The sequence below is a fragment of the Desmodus rotundus genome, chromosome 6 (assembly GCF_022682495.2).
Source record: "Desmodus rotundus isolate HL8 chromosome 6, HLdesRot8A.1, whole genome shotgun sequence".
Lineage (NCBI taxonomy): Eukaryota > Metazoa > Chordata > Mammalia > Chiroptera > Phyllostomidae > Desmodus > Desmodus rotundus.
In genome coordinates, this window is record NC_071392.1 from 49,954,733 (window position 1) to 49,972,995 (window position 18,263).

Genomic DNA, 18,263 nt, shown 5'->3' on the forward strand with positions numbered 1-18,263 from the left:
TTTACACTTCTCAAGAAAATGTCACCAGAGAGTCTAAAAGTAGAATTATAACAGAGAACACTTTAGAAGGAAACACCCACAAAGCTCTGTGATACTTACAGAATCAACAAGGATGTGTGAATGAGCGTAGGACCCTCCTTCCAAAGACTGGGAAAAATAGACGTCTATGAAATATTGTACATCTGGTTCTAAACAGATGGGTGTGGGAAGCAGCATGATTCTGTATTGAGAGAAATAAAGCAACAATTCAGTGACAAAAGTGCAGTTATATAACCGAAGTGACATAGTGGTTGTCAGGGTTCCACCTATGCGCTGACGTGGGTCCCGCTGTGGGGCAGGGGCACGGTGTAGGTGGGCTGGGTGGACGGTAGTTCACACTGACACTCTCCACGGCTCTCCACAGGTCGTGCCAGAGCAAAGCCTTAGAAACGACTGGCCACGGGCTGCCAGGACTACTGTGGGGAAAGGATAATATGAAAGCCCTTTATCTTATCTATATGCTAATATCACCAGGGTCTCTGTTTTATTTTGCCACAAATCTCTAATGAGGCAAAATTAGTGGCCTCAAAAATCAGTAGCTTTCTATCTCACAGACTCTCAGCTGAGATAACTTAAACTGAAGATTTTAATCCTATTCTTGCAGCACTTTACTTTCTCACATTTCAAGGCCATGAGGGGAACAGGAAAGGAACATCCTTTAGTCTTCTTTAATACATCTGTTCTCCCACTTAGTTCCTAGATGTAAATTATTGATAGATGAATAAAATTCTAAGAAACCATCAATGTTTGAGGATAGGTCCCGAGCGTACCTGGAAGCTGCTGGTAAGGCGAAGGATGAAGGCTTTTGCAGAGGGGTCTTGCGTGGACAGTGCTCGCTTCCTCCAGGGGGGTTAACTGCAACCTGGACAGCCCAGTCAGCTGCAGACTGGAAAGGCACAATGTAAAGCACGTCACTGTGAGGATGTGGGAAGCCGATTTGCACGCACAAATGTATACCTGATGAATCGTGCACGGAATCGAATTTGCAACCCATAGCTCATTTGGAAAATAGAATCTTTGAATTGAAAAGAGCCTTAGACTACTCTCAGGCTCAACTCCCTGGTGTCTGAATTGCAATCCAGGTAGAGGAAGGTTGTTTCTGGCCGTGGCTCTGCACGAGTAGTTCACGAGCCTGAAAAACCCTGGTACTCCTGACACCTCTGTCTCCCAAAGCATCAATTAATTCATCGTGTTCATGCATCACAGAACAAAAATAAAAATTAGGAATCCTTCACAATAGGATATGTGCTTTTTTATATTATTATATACATATATAAATTATATGATTTAATAACTATATTACTAGATGTATCTATATGTGTATAAATATATATACACATATATTTATAGTATATGCTTATTAGCTATATACTCTGAAAGCCTTACAATTTGGAAAAGCTTTTTTTAAAAAAGATTTTATTAATTCATTTTTAGAGAGAGAGGAATGGAGAAAGAGAAGAAGAGAAACATCAATGTGTGGTTGCCTCTCACATGCCCCCCACCAGGGGCCTGGCCTGCACCCAGGCATGTGTTCTGACTGGGAATTGAACCAGTGACCTTTTGGTTCCCAGGCCTGCACTCAGTCTACTGAGCCATACCAGCCAGGCCTCAAAAAGCTTTTTAGAGCTGTTAGAGATGTGTCCTCTCTATGGAAAAATTTATATGTATATATTTTTAACAATTTTTTCATCATACTCACCAGGTCGAAGTCCACTGAAGTCTCTTGGCTTTCATTTGTAAGTGGGAAATACAGAATTATGTCCTATCAAGAGTTTCACAATGGGTCAGCAGCTCTGGCCATTTAACACACAGTGAGCATTTCCAGAGGGACTGTGGGAGCATCTACCCCACCCAGCCAAAGAAAATACCCCTTCGGGGGAGATGGTCTGTGGGGTTTCAGGTTACCAAAGGAAAAGTTAAGAACTGTTGCTCTAGATCAAGTGTTTTTTTAATTTGTTTTCTGTTCTGTCTTAGCTCTTTCTCAAAAGGTGGGGGAAGGGTAACATAGCAGTGGGAGGCCAGAGAAGCAGCCTGCTTTTTAGTTTTTCTCTTGTTTCAGAGAAAATCCAAATGCAAATAAATGCCTCTTCTGCATCCCTTGAGGCTGAATCTCTGCACATGTTAGTTTATTAAATTTTTAGAACAAAAGTATCAGGAGAGCAGGATTTATGTTATTTTAGTTATTTATTATTCTTCTACAAACATTCCATCACCACTTCCTTCGACCTAGTGCCTTAAATATGTAACTCCAACTTTAGCTTCTCTCCCTGGAATAAAGAGTGTGTACATATGGCTCACTGTGTTGCTTTAATATCTTTAGGAAACCCTTTGGGGTATAATGTTCTCCAGATGTTCTACTTTTTGCAAATCATTTTATGATAAACATATCTAGCAAGACTGGGATGGAAACACTTAGTGCGAGAATATATTTGAGATTTTCATCACCAAAGACATTGGACTTAGGATACCTGAGTTTCATAGCGAATGGCCACAGTGAAATTCATGGGAGAGGGAATGTTGTGGACAGCGAATCTTAAGCCAGACCCAGGGAGAACCCTGGCAAATCCAGGTCCAGTCCAGGTAACAGGCGTCCCGGGAACCGGCTCTCGGAAGACAACGTGAACCGCAGGCACCTGGCCGAAAGTCGCCGAACCCTAAAATCAGAGGGAAATGTGTTATACATAGTTTTGCCTACAGTCAAGCCCTGGAAGAGTTCAGAAAAAAATAAAAGAAACCACGTATTTCCCGTTGCGTATATGATCCATCTGAATCACGGATAAAGTATTCCACCCAGGATGCAGTCCAGAATAGAGCAAAGAATAATGTGCTCAGTCTGCAGCTTTGAAATATATGTTATGTATCGAATGATTAATTTGAAAGCAGTGACACTGGAAACCACCTTAATTTTAAGTATTGTGTGTGCTAATGAATCGAGCAAATTCCACACTGATGACCTTGGGTTTTCTCAGATATGACTGTAGGATCCTGGCCAAAATATGGAGAGAAAGAAAAGATTCCCTTGCCTACTTCATGGATTTTGCCTAAATGGGCACGATGACAATGAGAAAACCCATGTGGACTTAATATTTAGATATTTCTTCCATGCAAACATGAGAAATGCTCTTCTATCTGCTTGGGGGCAGATAAATACAAAACTAACTCACTTGATTGATTAGCATCCCTGAAGCCCTGAACTAGATGTTTGCCTGGGGCCATCTGGACCCTGTAGATAATTTTTCTTTAATGGCTTTTGCATCTGCCTCTCCATTGTCACAGCCTCCACGGGAATTCTGCCTCTTGGTGCTTTTGCCTGTATTGCTGTTAACAGTCTCTTGGCTGTTTTCTCTATTCTCTCCCAAGTCCAATACATATTACACACTGCTCACTGCCAAAAGCTTTCAAACTCTTTCTAACTGCCAACAGAATCACGCCCAAATTACTTAGCCTGGAGTTTAAATTGCTCTGTGATCTACCCCAAACTGCTCTTCATTTGGCAAATGTTTATTGAGTAACAACTCAATGTCTGCCTCTGATTTAGGAAGGCAAAGATGAATAGGCCAGAGTCCCTGCCATAGAGCAGTTTAGAACCTTGCATCAGAGGCAGAAATGTGAATAAAAATCTGTATCCTCAGGTTTCCATAGACATTGGTATATGTGCACTCATCTACCTGCAATAGTTTTCCAGTACTCTCATAGTTGCAGATGCTGTAAGTGCCTCTCTGGGACCCTCTTTACGTGGTTGGTGCACCCAGCACCCAGTTGCTGTGTGTGTCGCCCCGCTTCTCTGGAGAGTTGCCCTCTATGCTCCCTCCTTACTCACCCCCCACACCCCTTTACTCTCCAAGATAGCTCACAGTCAAAGGCTAGCCTGGTTGTCTCTAGGGGCCGGACAACGTTGCCTGCAGTTTGAGCTCCCTGTGGTACAAGCCAATGTTTGTTTTACCTGAGAAAACATCTACTCTTTCCTCTTCTCTATCTTGTTTTCTTCACTCTCATAAAGAAGTTTCCTGAAAAACACTTCCTTAATAAATCACATGCACTTAAATCCATTCTTAGGCTCTCTTTCCATGGCACCTGACCTGAGATGGTTGGTACCAGTTTACCTAAAAGTAGACTCTAAGATGCATTTCTGGAGGGGGCTCATTTACTGTTCAGCTGGTGATGAGAACCCCTGTGAGGGACAGGCTGATGGGCCCTGGTGTGCAGTAGCAGAACAGCTGCTAAAACTGTCATCTGTGGAGAACTGGGGCAGCATAAAGGGGAGGGGGAGGCACCGACATGAGTGATTTTTCTGGCATTGAGCTACAGGGGGCAAAAGTAATTATAAGGACTGTGGAGATGAGTGGCCATTGTTGGGGGCCACTTATGCTTTGATGAAAGAACATGATAAGCTCAGGGAAATCAGTCACCCATTTCGAGCAAAGTGTGAGAATCAGAGGGCCTCTTTGGTGGCATTGAAATAGGTTTTCATCTCCTTTAGCTAGAGGAGGGAGGAGATAAAGACCAGGCACAAGACTTATCTGGAAGTGCTGTAGAACTTCAGAGAAGGCTGAATTCCCAGCTTAGGTAAGTCATCTCTGCCAAAGTTAGGCCCTTCACAGGGAAGCCATGGGGTCTTGAGACATGAATGGTACATGAGAGAACCTTGAACCCTAAGATCTCCTGAGCACTCTTGGTCTAAAGAAGTAATCCACTTACTCGTATTAGAAAATGGAGATACTCCTACTCCGTTCCTGACATGTTTGAGGACAATGCAAAAATCTCAAATGATTACAGGGGTCTCAAACAGCATGCATGCCTTCCTCAGGACCTGCCTGTACTACTCCTCTGATCACCTGCCAGCTAGTTGGGGCCAAGTTTCAGCTTGATCTGCCTGGGAAAGTGCTGGATCTTTGAGGGGGACTTGGTTAACATGTACTAGTAGCAACTGGGAAAGGATGGTTGGATATGATGCTAGACCAAGGGGCAGAATGTGAAACTGGGGAAGGAGAGTTAGTTGATTTGGGGGTCACCAGTGATGTAGATTTAACACTCTGGCAAGGGCCCTGGAGCCCTGGGAGACTCATCTAATGTGTTGCTGGAGTAGCTCTTAGAAGCTTGGGAAAAACTAGCTCAGACTAATGAAGAGGTGCCAGAACTGCTGTAGCAGGCTATAGAAGAAGGACTATAAGACTCAAAGAAGTAGGCATGCTAGAATGGATCTAAGATACAAGACTGGAAAATCCACCAACTGACTACGTTTTGAGGGAGATCTGGAGGACATCCCACTGATCAAGACAGTAAGGAATGAACTGGCGAGAGGGGCACCAGCATCCCTGGGAAGCAGAGTATTGGGTATCCTCCATAGCCTGCTAGGATAGACCAGCATGAAACTAAGCTGCTTTGTATCGAGGTGGAGAAGGGAACCTCAGACCATCAAAGGCTCGGTAGCACTTAATTCTCAAAAGCAAGATGGGTATAATTATATGGGCAACAAGGTTGGAACAGAAGACAAGGGAGCCTGACCCACAGGAGTCTTCTGTGGAGATGATTAGTAGAACATGGTGTTCCTAGGAACAAGATAGGTGAGCAGTCAACAAAAGTATTGCTTAATATGCATAATCAAAAGTGATCAAGAATGAATTAGCAGAAGGATAGGGTCCGCTGCCCTAATGGAAGTCCATGACATCTGAGCCCCTTCTCAGACACAGAACCCAGTGACTGACTGAGAGTCCAGGCCCCCATGAGGAAAGATTCTTCAACAGCACACTGAGTATGATTCTCTCACTTATTTCCCAAAGAGATCTATGGTTATTTACTTGAGTCTATTGGGGAGAAAAAACATATAGATTTTCCCAAGGGTTGGTGGATATAGAATCAGAGCTGATGTTGATGACCAGGTACCCAAAGTGCCACCATGGTCCCCCTGTTAGAATAGAGGCATATAAGGCTCAGGTAATAAATGGAGCCTTGGCCCAGGTCCTTCCCACAGTGGATTCCCTGTGTTTACTAAACTACACAATGATCATTTCCCCCAGTTCCTGAATATGTAGTTATATGGACCTGCTTAGCAGTGGACGATGATTCTTTCACCTGTATGGTAAGAGCTCTTATAGTTCTAGGAAATGCCAAGTACAAGCTTGTGACATGCCCAACCTACACACACTCCCTACCAAGCCAAGGTAGTAAATAAAAAAATACTGCAGATCAGCGGCATCCTCAAAGTGCTGCTCTCAAGACTAGGTAGTGGTTCCCATCACTTTCCCATTACCAACTTAACACAAACATAACCAAGTTGTAGTCTTGTTTGTATCTGTTGTGCTAGATGGAGTATCTGTATCAGAGTAGATTAACACCATGCTGGTCCATGATAGGCAGCCACTGAAATGCAAAATGTGCTCTTTTTCATCCTCATGAAGAAGAAGGAACAGAAGCAATTTATATTTACTTGGAATGGGTTGTAGTGTATATTCAGTTCTGCCCCAAGGCTGTTAATTCTCCTGCTCTCTGTAGCCATATAGCTCAGAAGGATCTGGACCATCCATCCATTCTGCCAAATAGTCCACAGATCCTTTGTATTGGAGGATAGTGAAGTGGGCCCCCTGGTCTGAGGGGTTGTTATGTGGTCTCTCACAGTAAGAACCAGACACTCCACAGCCTTTGTCAGCACCACTCTCTGAGGGCTCACAGAGTATCTGACTGACCAGTGCGGGAAAACATAATATCTCCTCAATGTAAGGGACCTGATTTACAGCAGAAGAAGTATAGGAGGAGTCATCTGACTTTGGGAGCCACTGCTCTTACACAAACCATGGCATCCAGAAGATGCTGACCTGAGATGGCAGTGGAATGGTGCCCCTTAAAGGCGCATCAGCTGTACTAGCTTGGAAATGGCACCCTGTGAAACGGGGCAGTGTTCTTTAGAATGTTAGTTACTATTTGAACCAATGGCCTTTATGTGATGCTGTGTCCTCAAAAGGGAGAAAATATGGGTTTAGGGACCAAGGAGGAGTAGCCAAGCTCATCATCACTCCCAGTGACCACGAGAATTTGGGCTTCTTGTCCTGGCAACATTAGCCTCTGTGGGTCTAGATGTCTTGATTCTTGGTCAGGGACAAAGAATTCCACAACCTTAAAGCCATGGCTGCTGCATGGTCACCTGGGCTCCCGATGCCTATAGACCAGCAGGTGTGGAAGGAATCCCCACAATTGGCAGGGCTGTTGCTGTATAATGGGGAGACAAGGAATATGTATGGTAGCTGAGGTGAGCCACTGAGGCACCTTTGGAGCTCCCATACATGTGACTTGATAAAGGCATGGAAACCTGGGGCTCAGACCCTGGAAGGGTGAGAGTCTAGGTCATCCACTCAAGAAGTGCTAGCTGAGGATTAGGGGGATCTAGAATGGGTGGCAAGGAGGGAGGGAGGGAAATAGTGAGTATCAGTTACAACCTTAGGACCCACTGCAGCAGCAGGAGGCTGATCTGCTTTCATAAACTTTGCCAGGAATTGTGACCATGGAGAAGCTGTGTCTGCACGGAGTGAACTTAACATAGAAGCAAGTGGGCAGGTCAGCTTCACGGCATGTGGCCTGTGAAGAGTCACACAGGGCCCCATGCTCAGAAGAGCCCATGCTTGGCTTAGTGCTCTTCTGTCACCACCTAAAAATAATTTTATCTTTGAAGTTGTCTTGTAAGTGGAGTCCCTTAGGACGATGGAGCGTGCACATGAGCTGAAGAGGTAAGCACAATACGTGTCTGCTTCCTTGCTGCCCCACTCACATACAGTGCCTGGGATGCCCATGCGAATAGGATTCAAGTGGACCTACTATGCATTCAGTGAGACTCAAAGTGAGTACAAAGAAAGTGTGTTACATCTATGATTGAGTAAATAGGGGCACCGACAGTTTCAAGAAGCCAAGCTTTCTGTTCCAACCAGAACTTGAAAGCAGGAAGAAGGTGAAGGCATTCCAAGAAACACATTATTCGTTTGATTTTTCTGTATAAGCCAACAACTTACACTGAAAACGATGGCTAGAAGGAAGGATAAAGATAGAGCAACTCATAGTCTCTTTCACTTTCAGTCCTTCCTTACTCATCAGTAAGCTGAAGGTAGAGAGTGTTGGTAGAACACATATCAAGAAGTGAGATAAAAACAGTTGAGCTGGTTTTGTGTAGCACTCTCGTTGTTCCGGGAGGAACAAAATACAAATACATCTGTAACTGCAAGCTGCAAATTGTGTAATTTCAGTGATGATATGTATGAGTTAAATTCCCTTATTTGTGCAGGTAAAATTGGTATTACATACTGTAAAGATGAATAGTATGACTCATGATAATAATTTAAAGTTTTAATATTTCTTTAGTTAGGACAACATTAAATAGCAAGTAAAAAAACACTTTGACAAGAGAGAGACTGTGGAAGAAAATTAAGCTTTATATTTTACTACCTTCAATGACCCTTTTCCTTAATTTTTGAACAAGGGACCCTGTATGGGGGTCTGAGCATCCAAGGAGTGGACTTTAGTTGATGCCACTCTATCCAGCCACCAGTTCCTGTTGCTGCTGGTGGCTCTCACTCGCCACCGCTCCCTTCTCTTGAGAATTGCCCTTGGCTGAGGGGAGCCTCTCGCCTGGGAGGTCGCCTGCATCTAACCTGGCAGCCCGAGGTCATGACTGACTGATAGGGGAATATAACAGGCAGGCCATTGGGCCTGGAGGGAGGACAGCTCTATTGTGCCATGCATGCTTCTGAGTTTCAACGGGGGGCAGGCCCAGGCTGGACTCTACCCCAGACGCAATCCTTGCCTCACTTCATGCCTGGCCAGCCCACAGCCCTTACAGGTTTCTCTCGATGAGTGCTCCCTCAATAAAGCTCATCCACCGGAATCTCTGTTGTAATCTCTGCTTCTAGGGAACCCAGCATAATCAGCATGTACACGCACACACACATTTATATAAAATGAGACAAAAGTTTCCCCCCAAAATATGACCTTCTTTTGTATTCTTCTGTTGTGCTAAGCTGACTCTGTCCAATGATTTTATCATCTACTTACTAACAGGCATGACCTACAGTTTGAAAACTACTGATCTATGGGACACCAGAGATGGAAGCAGTTAACCGTGTCCAGATGTCAGGGTAGGGAATGTGAGAGAACAATAAGTCTGAGTTGGGCCTTAAGGAGTTGGGAGAAGGTCTGCAAGTCAGTAATATAGAGGCGGTCACTTTGGGCAAGAGTTCGGAGAGCAGCTTGTGAAGGCTTTGAGTGGTGCTTCTCAAAGCGTGGGCCATTGTACCAGAATCACCTTGGGGTGCTTGGCAAACTGCATATTTCCTGACCAGTCTCAGATTCCCTGATTCAGCATCTCAAGGGTAAGGCCCTAGAACACATTTGAAACGAATCCCTGGGTTATTCTTACACACAGTAAAATTTGAGGCTGACTGATCTGTGCCACAGGGAGCACATTCAGGTGGACTTTTCATTAGGTGGATTTCATGTGGAGAAGCCTGGTGGGCCAGAGAAGGCTTTGTGGGCAGGCAGATGGCAAGAGAAACAGGAGCAAGAGCAAAACCACAAGGACTGGTGTGCGCAGACGCAGTGGGAGGCACACCGCCATGAAGCCTGTGCCGACCCTGTCGGCCAGAGGTAGTTCTCCCCACCCTGAGGTCCTTGTATACGCACCCCTTTCATGGACTTGGCCCACCTGCCACACATTAGTGTGCACAGCTCATTTCCCAACAATGAGCTTAAGGACAGTTTCCAAGGCTAAAGATTTCTGTCGCCTCTAATTAAGTAATTTCATTCACTTAATAAGTTGTCTTATAACAACAACAACAACAACAAGAAAAAGGTCTTTTATATGAAATGAACAGTTTCAGGTGCTAGGTTGATAAACAACACAGCCAATATCTGTCTGCGTTTGCTTTTCCAATATGCCCATTCACACACATGTACCAGGATGTCTCGGTAAAGACCCCAGCATAGTGAATGAACCAAAAAACACGGGGCCTAAAGCAGTCCCGGCTCTGAGTGAGCTATAGTTGGCTGGCTGTAAGGTCCTCGGGTCTCCTCCAGGTTTCTGAAGCCGCTGGAGGCAGGGCTCTGAGGAGGCGGCATTGTCCTGGCCCTCACACCAGCACCGACCAATTACAACCACCTCAGAATCAAGGGCACAGCCAAGTGCTATCCCCAGGGACAGTCGCATTCTTTTTCTTTTCTCCTACTAGGAGGAGAGCCATTCTTCAGCACAGTGCCCTTTCTTGCTAAAATGACAAGAAATTGTGAGTTCATAGTACCTGACTCTCCAACTCTTTGGTATTCAGCATTCCAGAAGTTTTTGTTGTGAAAAGTAATAGGGGCTCTAATTACTTGGAGCTTGCCTCTTCCTTCCTGCGTTCTGCTCTGGAGGATAATATGACCTTACTCTGACTGAGCGCTTCCGTGGGCCGGGCGCGGTGGTCAGTGAGTCACCTGGGTGACCTGTTCACGGCACGACAGACCACGGCCACGAGGAGAGGGCTTACCTCACTCCACTCGTCAGCAGGCACACTCTGTTTCTGATTGCTCTTCAGTATTATATTTCCCCTGTCAATTATGAAGTCATTTCCTTGCTGCTGCAAATACACATCGCATGTCGGCCAGGCTGTTGCTAATATCTTAAAAAGAAAAGAAATGGCAGAGCAAGTAAGCAACAAAAGATCCAATGATCCCGAAGTTCAAGAATTTAAAAGATAATTATGATTCTCATTCAATAGCCTCAGAAAGCAGTCATGGACGCATTTGATTGTTTTTTGTTTTCCTGTGAAAATGGGGAATTTTTGGTGGTCATAAGACCACATATTGGTTTTTATTTTTAAAGGATGCTATACTAGTGAAATTCTCAACCTGAAAAATATTTATTGTTATCAACTGGCTTCATGGTGTTTAAGAAAAAGTACAAATGCTACGTTTTAACATGAAATGTCAAGAATCAGGTTGTAGAAAATCAACAATAGGCATGGTACAAAGACTCCAAGATTAATGAGCTATTGTAACATTTGACACACTCCTGACTAATTCCTGTTAGTTCTCACAGTTTGTAAGATTTAGCCTTCTGAGTTCCCACGAGAGGTTGTACCAGGATAGCCAAATTGCACCAGTCAGACGGAAGCAAAGGAATTGCATTCATGCAACTTCAACTTCTTTAAAATTGGGGTTTTGTAGGCTTCTCTTTCATATCGTCTCCTTCGTCAATCAGCTGCAACTGGTTAGAATCTCCAATTGCTTGTTTCCAAATGTTCATCGTACCCAGGACATTGGTGTTTGTTTGATTATGTTTCACTGTTGATTTTATACACAAGGTTTCTAGTTTCACAGGTGCCCTGGTTGCTCAGCATGGCATGTAGTGCTGCGGTCAGCTGTGGCCCTTTAAGAACCTCTTATCCTGCTGGTGCTCCCTGTTCAGAATCTCAGCCACGCACTCTGACGGCTCTTCCACCGTGTGTGAGGGCTTCCCTTTGGCCAGGCCCCACTGAGATTGTTTATTGGTCCTCTTCTCTTTTCCTTTTCCTCACCAATTGTGTTCATCTTGTAACACAAAATTATAAACCGTTTAACTAACTTTATGCAGAAGACACATTATGGAGTCAGCTACATACTATACTATATTAAATTCTATATTATGTTAAATTCAGTCAATATTAACTTTTGTGACCACAGGTAATTTCTATTAAGAAAACAAACCAGTGCTTTTCAAACTGCATATGAGTCACCTGGGGACCTTGCTAAGCTGCAGACCTGATTCAGTGGGTCTGGGGTGGGGTCTGAGATTCTCCCAGCCTAGTGAGCTCCCAGGTGATGCCAATATTGATGGTCCGTCCACAGACTACATTTTTAGAGCAAGTATGTTGCTGCAGACTGAATGTTTGTGTCCTCCCCTGCAAATTCATATGTTGAAACCTAATCCACAAGGTGATGTATTTGAAGGTGGGCCCTTTGGGAAGTGATTAGGTCATAAGGGTGGAGCCCTTGTGAATGGGATTAGTGCCCTTATAAAAGAGGCCCAAGACAGCTCCTTTGCCACTTGTGTCATGTGAGGAGTCAGCAAAAAGACAGATGTCTACTAGCCAGAAAGTGGGTTCTCAGCAGACACTGAACCTGCTGGTGCCTTGACCTGTAAGAAATAAATGTTTGTAGTTTATAAGCCACCTAGTGTATGGTATTTCTGTTACAGCAGCCCAAACACACTGAGAGAGATGTATATACAGGCATGCCTCATTTTATTGCACTCCACTTTATTTCGCTTCTCAGATGTGGTGTTTTTTACAAATCGAAGGCAAGACCCTTCACCAGCAAAAAAGATTACAACTTGCTTTATTGAGGTGGTCTGGAACCAAACCTGCAACATCTCTGAGACATCCTTGCATATAACCATTTGAAGACCTATCAACAGTTATTTGTCATTCTTCTTAGTTCTCCAATTTGAGCATTTCAACAATTACTCATAAGATGTGATCTGGGATTCACACCCTTTTATATCTCCATCTCTTTCCTTTTGTTTATTACTGTCTGTACCATTGCAGACTGATCTCCCTCCATCCCAGGCTTCTCTTGGGTTAAACTGCATTTATAAGAACACTGAGGAGACTTCTGGTCAAAATGGCAGCATAGGTAAACACAGCCCACCTCCTCGTGCCACCACATCAAAATTACAACTTAATTATAGAACAACCATCACTCAGAACCATCAGAAGTCAAGTCGAATGGAAGTCTGACAACTACAGAATTAAAGAAACCACATCCATCCAGAGTGGCAGGAGGGACAGAGATGCAGAACAGGCTGGTCCCACATCCACATGTGGTGGATAAAAATTTGGGAGGGATATCTTGGGAGAAAGAAATCCAGCCCCACACCAGCCCCCCAGCCAAGTTTCCAGTGTCAGGAAGATAAGTCCTTATATCTTCTGGCTGCAAAAAACAGCAGGGATTGAGTCGGTGAAAGAAACTTCTAGAGTTCCAAGCAGTTCCTCTTAAAGAACCCACACACAGACTTACTCAGACTCACTCCCTCTGAGCTCCAGCACTGGGGCAGCATTTGAAAGGCACCAGTGGCACATAGGGAAGAACTGAAGTGTCTGGCATCAGGGTGAGACATGGGGGACAACTTTCTCCCAGACAGAAAGGTAGGCAGAGGCCATTATTCCTTTTCTGAACCCTCCCCCTACAGAGTCACAGAGATGGCAGGCAGGTGCCATATCTGAGACTCTCTCAACCTGGCTAACACTGTTTGCCCTGCCCTGGAGATGCCCTGAGGCTCCACCCCTAGCAACTTACAGCTGTTAACAGGTATGAAGGGTTCATGCTTTCCATATGAAGGGTTCATGCTTTACAACTTCCTAAATCCTTTCAAACAAGCAACAGCCAGCCTCAGTGAGCCCCTAGCCTCTGAGCTCCCAGTCCCTAACTTCTTGCTAGGTGACTCAAGGCATGGCACTAGCAGCAGCCAGCCTAGATTCACGACTTGGCTTCACCTTGGAATCTCTAAGCCCAGGGGCACAAGGAGCAGCCATCTCAGATTGCTTTACAGCTCATGCAGGGCGGTCCCAGGCAAAACACAGGTGGTGGCTGACCTTGGTGTCAGCACCACCCAGGAAACCCCAGGGCCATCACACCCAGTGGACAGCAACAGACCACTTCAGAGTACCACCACCCTGCCCCTGCACAGCTGATCCACCATGGAGGGTGGAGGTTGGTGGTAAGTGGTCACAGCCAATCCTTGCAGCTGACTGGCCTGAGTAAATCCCTCCAATCGATCTGCCAACAGCAACCAAGGCTCAACTATAAGAGGAGGGTGTACTCACCCCACACAAAGGGAACACCTCGAGTGCCCAGCTTGGGTAATAGGGGAGGCTGTGCCACTGGACCCTATAGGACCCTACTATATTAGGCCATGCTACTAAGACAGGGAGTCATAGCAGCTCTACTTAATATATAGAAACAAACACAGAGAGGCTGCCAAAATGAGGAGACAAAGAAACATGGCCCAAATGAAAGGACAGATCAAAACTCCAGAAAAAGAACTAAATGAAATGGAGATAAGCAATCTATCAGATGCAGAGTTCAAAACACTGCTTATAAGGATGCTCAAGGAATTTAGTGAGGACCTCAGCAGCATAAAAAAGACCCAGTCAGAAATGAGGGATACACTAATTGAAATGAAGAATAATTTACAGAAAAACAACAGTAGAGTAAGTGAAGCTGAGGATCAAATCAATGATTTGGAACATAAGGAAGAAAAGAAACAACCAATCAGAACAAGAAGAAAAAAGAATCCAAAAAAATGAGGATAGTGTAAGTTGACTCTGGGACAACTTTAAGAGGTCCAACATTCACATCATAGGGGTGCCAGAAGGAGAAGAGAAAGAGCAAGAAATTGGAAATCTATTTGAAAAAAATAGTGAAAGAAAACTCCCTTTTGGTGAAGGAAATAGACATGCAAGTCCAGGAAGCACAGAGAGTCCCAATTATGATGGATGGAAAGAGGACTACTCCAAGACACGTCACAATTAAAATGCCAAAGATTAAATACAAAAAGAGAATCTTAAAAGCAGTAAGAGAAAAGACATTACCTAAGGGGAGTTCACATAAGACTGTCAGCTGGTTTCTCAAAAGAAACTTTGTAGGATAGAAGGGATTAGCAAGAAATGTTCAAAGTCATGAAAAGCAGGGACCTACAGGCAAGATTTCTCTACTCAGCAAAGATATCATCTAGAACTGAAGGGCAGATAAGGGCTTCCCAGATGAGGAAAAACTAAAGGAGCTCATCATCACCAAACCATTATAAATGAAATATTAAAGGGACTTATTTAAGAAAAAGAAGATGAAAACTATGAACAATAAAATGCCAATAAATACATATGTATCAACAATTGAATCTAAAAAAACAAACTAAGCAAAGAAGAAAACAGAGACAGAATCATGGATACAGAGAGCGTTTTGATAGTTGCCAGATGGGAGGGGTTGTGGGGGAAGGGGTGAAGAGGTGAGGGGATTAAGAAATACGAATAGGTAGTTACAGAATAGTCATGGGTGTGTAAAGCACAGTATAGGAAAGGGAGTAGTCAAAGAACTTATACACAGGACCCATGGGCATGAACAATGGTGTGTGGATTGCCTGAGGGAGTGGGGGGCCAAGGGGGAAAATTGGGACAACTGTAGTAGCATAATGAACAAAAAAATAATTACAAAAAATAAGAATTAAAACTAGGTACACTTAAAAAACAAGAACACTGAGGGTAGTCTTCATCATGTCCTTTCCTTGCTTGGAAAATTTCAATGAGTTCTCATTGTCCAGAGAATAAAATTTAGCCTCTTTAATATGGAAATCTAATGTTCCTTTCCAATACTTCTTCCTTACATAAATTTCCTGTTCTACCTGTGAATACAACTGCATTGTTTTTTTCTCTGAATCATTACTTACAACTTTTCCTGGCTGGAGTCTCTTCCCACCTAGTGTACTAATTGAGACTTACTGTTTACAAGTCTCAGGCCAAATTATTCTATCTCTGTGTTAAGCCTGTTCATAGAGGATCACCCATGGCCGAAATCCTAATGCACTTACTGACTCCCCTTTTCATGTGGCACTGTCCCCATCCTGTACTGTCTATGTATGTAAATGGAGAAGCTATGGCTAGAAAGTCCAGAAGGGCAGGGTCCCTAACTAATTCCTTTCTATGCCACCCTTAGCTTGAAGCTCAGCATTAGGCATGTGGATGGGCAACACATTGATGGTTGAGAGCAACTTTTGAAAGCAGATACACTTGGATTTCAGTCCGGGCCCCTTTGTCCGCCAGCTGTCTGACTTTGGGCAAGTTACTTAACCTCTCCAATGTTTTTCCTCATCTGGAAATTACAAATGATAATAGCGAAGTTGTTTGGAAAGTGAAGTAAGATAATGTACATAAAGTGCAAAGCACAGAGCTTTAAATCAGAGGAAGTTTCATTTACATAACAGCACACAATACGTATTTGTTAAATGAATGCACAGATAATTAAAAGGTGTCTAACTTATGAACCTTTAAACACTTAACATCCATCCTACCTTTAACTCCTTTCCTTTGTCATGTGTATTATTTTCCAATCCTTTAAGCAATTTTCCTCGCCTTTTAAACCCATTCTGTAGCCTTGCTATTTTTCTTTAAGCCATGGAGCGATGAGTAAGGAGTCACATGAGTCGTTCTATTCACAGTTTGGAGCTGTAGTTGCATGTGTGATATTATCCTACTTAATTGCTTGTCAGCATCCACCACATGGCGCATACTGAATAATTCTTAAGTAACATTCCATCCATTTCAGATAATCATGTTTGTTCTGTGGATTCTTGCCCCTCCAAATGGAAACTGTTGTATTTATAGTTGTAGAAGACACACACTCTTGTGTTTGTCCTTTGCTCTCACAGTATTACCACACTCACAACACTCCCGACACTGGATCTGTGGGTTTATTTCCACACTCATCAAGTCTCTGATCCCAGCTGGCTGTCCTACAATTTGATTCAGTTCTGACGCTACCTACCTGGAATTAGCATGAGATCCCACAGGTTAGGAGCTCAGTCCTGTAAGACTGCCTCCCCATTCCAATGCCAATCAGGAGTAGAGGTTGATACTTGCACTTCTGACCTGCTGGCTACTAACGGGGTTCCTGTGACCCCCTCCTTGGGTTTAACAATTTGCTAGGATAGCTCACAGAACGTCATACTTACATCTACTGGTTTATTACATAATAAAGGATAGGATAAAACATACAGATGAACAGTCAGATGAAGAGATACAAAGCGTGAGGACTGGAGGGGCCCAGGCACAGGAGCTCCTGTCCCCTTGTAGCTGGGGTGCACCATGCTCGTGGCACATGGATGTGGTCACTGGTGTGGAAGCCATATTTCTGGGATTTTTATGGAGGTTTCATCACACAGGTACTAAGTCAATATCTTGCCCTCTCCCCACCCTGGAGGATGGGGCTGAAAGTTTCAAGCTTCTAATAATGGCTTGGTCGTTCTGGTGACCAGTCCCCATCCTGAAGCTACCCAGAAGCCCATCAAGAGTTGCCTCACTAGAACAAAGGACACTCTTACTTCCCCTATTGCTCAGGAAATTCCAAAGCTTTAGGGGCTCTGCATCAGGAGCCAGGTCAAAGACTCAATATTAGAACAAAGGATGTTCCTAAGTGCTCTTACCACCAAGGAAATACAAGGGAGTGAGGTGCTCTGTGTCTCTAGACAACTCTATTTCTCTATTAATCCACAATAGGTATGGCCTACATATATATACCAACATTCCTTTCCAAAAGTTTTTTTCATCACCGTTATAAAGATGCAATGTTAAAAACCACGAGGAAGAATGCAGACACAGAATTGTTTCACTTGGATTCCGCCCCCTACAGTTGTAAGCCTCCTGCTGCTCCAATTCCAGTTACTAAAACAGCAAATTCCAAGGCTCCTGGTAGAATTTTTTATCCCTTATGTATTTTTATCTCTTCAAAATTCTATCAGTGTCCCGATAAGGAAGAGAGTCAGGAAATGACTTAGTGGAAGCTGGAATGAGTTCCCAGTTTTCTCCTGAAATCCCAGCTTCAGAACCGACGTCCCCCTGCTTTCTTTCCTGGGAGAACTGCACCTCACATTGCCTTTCCCCTTGTCATCTCTCCCGCCTCTGGCTGGACTCGCATGCTGGAGAATGTTATGGGAGTCTAATTTATATTTTCTCTAATCATTTCACGTGTGTGTGTCTGTGCCTATAACAAAACTTTAAGAAAAATATTTTTAGGGAAAATATCTGTGGACAAAAAGGGCTACATACTAAACCTGACAAGCTCAGGGGAGGCCTGCATGGTGGCCTCGCAAACTCAGAGACTGAAGGTAACCACATGGGGTGGTCTGAAAGTAAAACTTCCTAACTCAAAGGGAGTCGTGGCGGGTAGTCCTGTCCTAGGCCAGTCAGTATCTTCCCTGACAGAGGTCAGTCTTTACCCTAACTGAGCCTGTCTATTGTCTTTTTGCATCCATGATAATTTACATTTGGAATGTCAGGGTAATTTCCCACCCTCACCCCTACCCCTCATTGCACCAGAGCAGAGACGTCAAAACCCCTCATTGTTAGTTATCATGTGAATTGTTAACTGTTAACTACCCTCTGCCTGCCTTTGTAAAAGTGCCTATTCCTTTTACCTTTTATCCAATCCCAGAGATTTCCCTGCTTTGCTTTCTCCCGCCT

General features: G+C 44.0%; 1 protein-coding gene across 7 annotated transcripts in view; it reads right to left on the minus strand.

Moving 5' to 3' along the window:
* LAMB4 (laminin subunit beta 4) overlaps window positions 1-18,263 on the minus strand; it is a 113,471-nt gene that overhangs the window by 52,797 nt on the left and 42,411 nt on the right. For all 7 annotated transcript variants that reach the window (XM_045193449.2, XM_071221683.1, XM_045193454.2 and 4 more), the window contains 4 exons: window positions 10,542-10,673; window positions 2,508-2,693; window positions 810-925; window positions 100-220 (listed from right to left, as the gene is read on the minus strand). In XM_045193449.2, coding sequence (XP_045049384.2) covers window positions 100-220; window positions 810-925; window positions 2,508-2,693; window positions 10,542-10,673 — 555 coding nt within the window. The remainder of the gene's footprint in view (window positions 1-99; window positions 221-809; window positions 926-2,507; window positions 2,694-10,541; window positions 10,674-18,263) is intronic.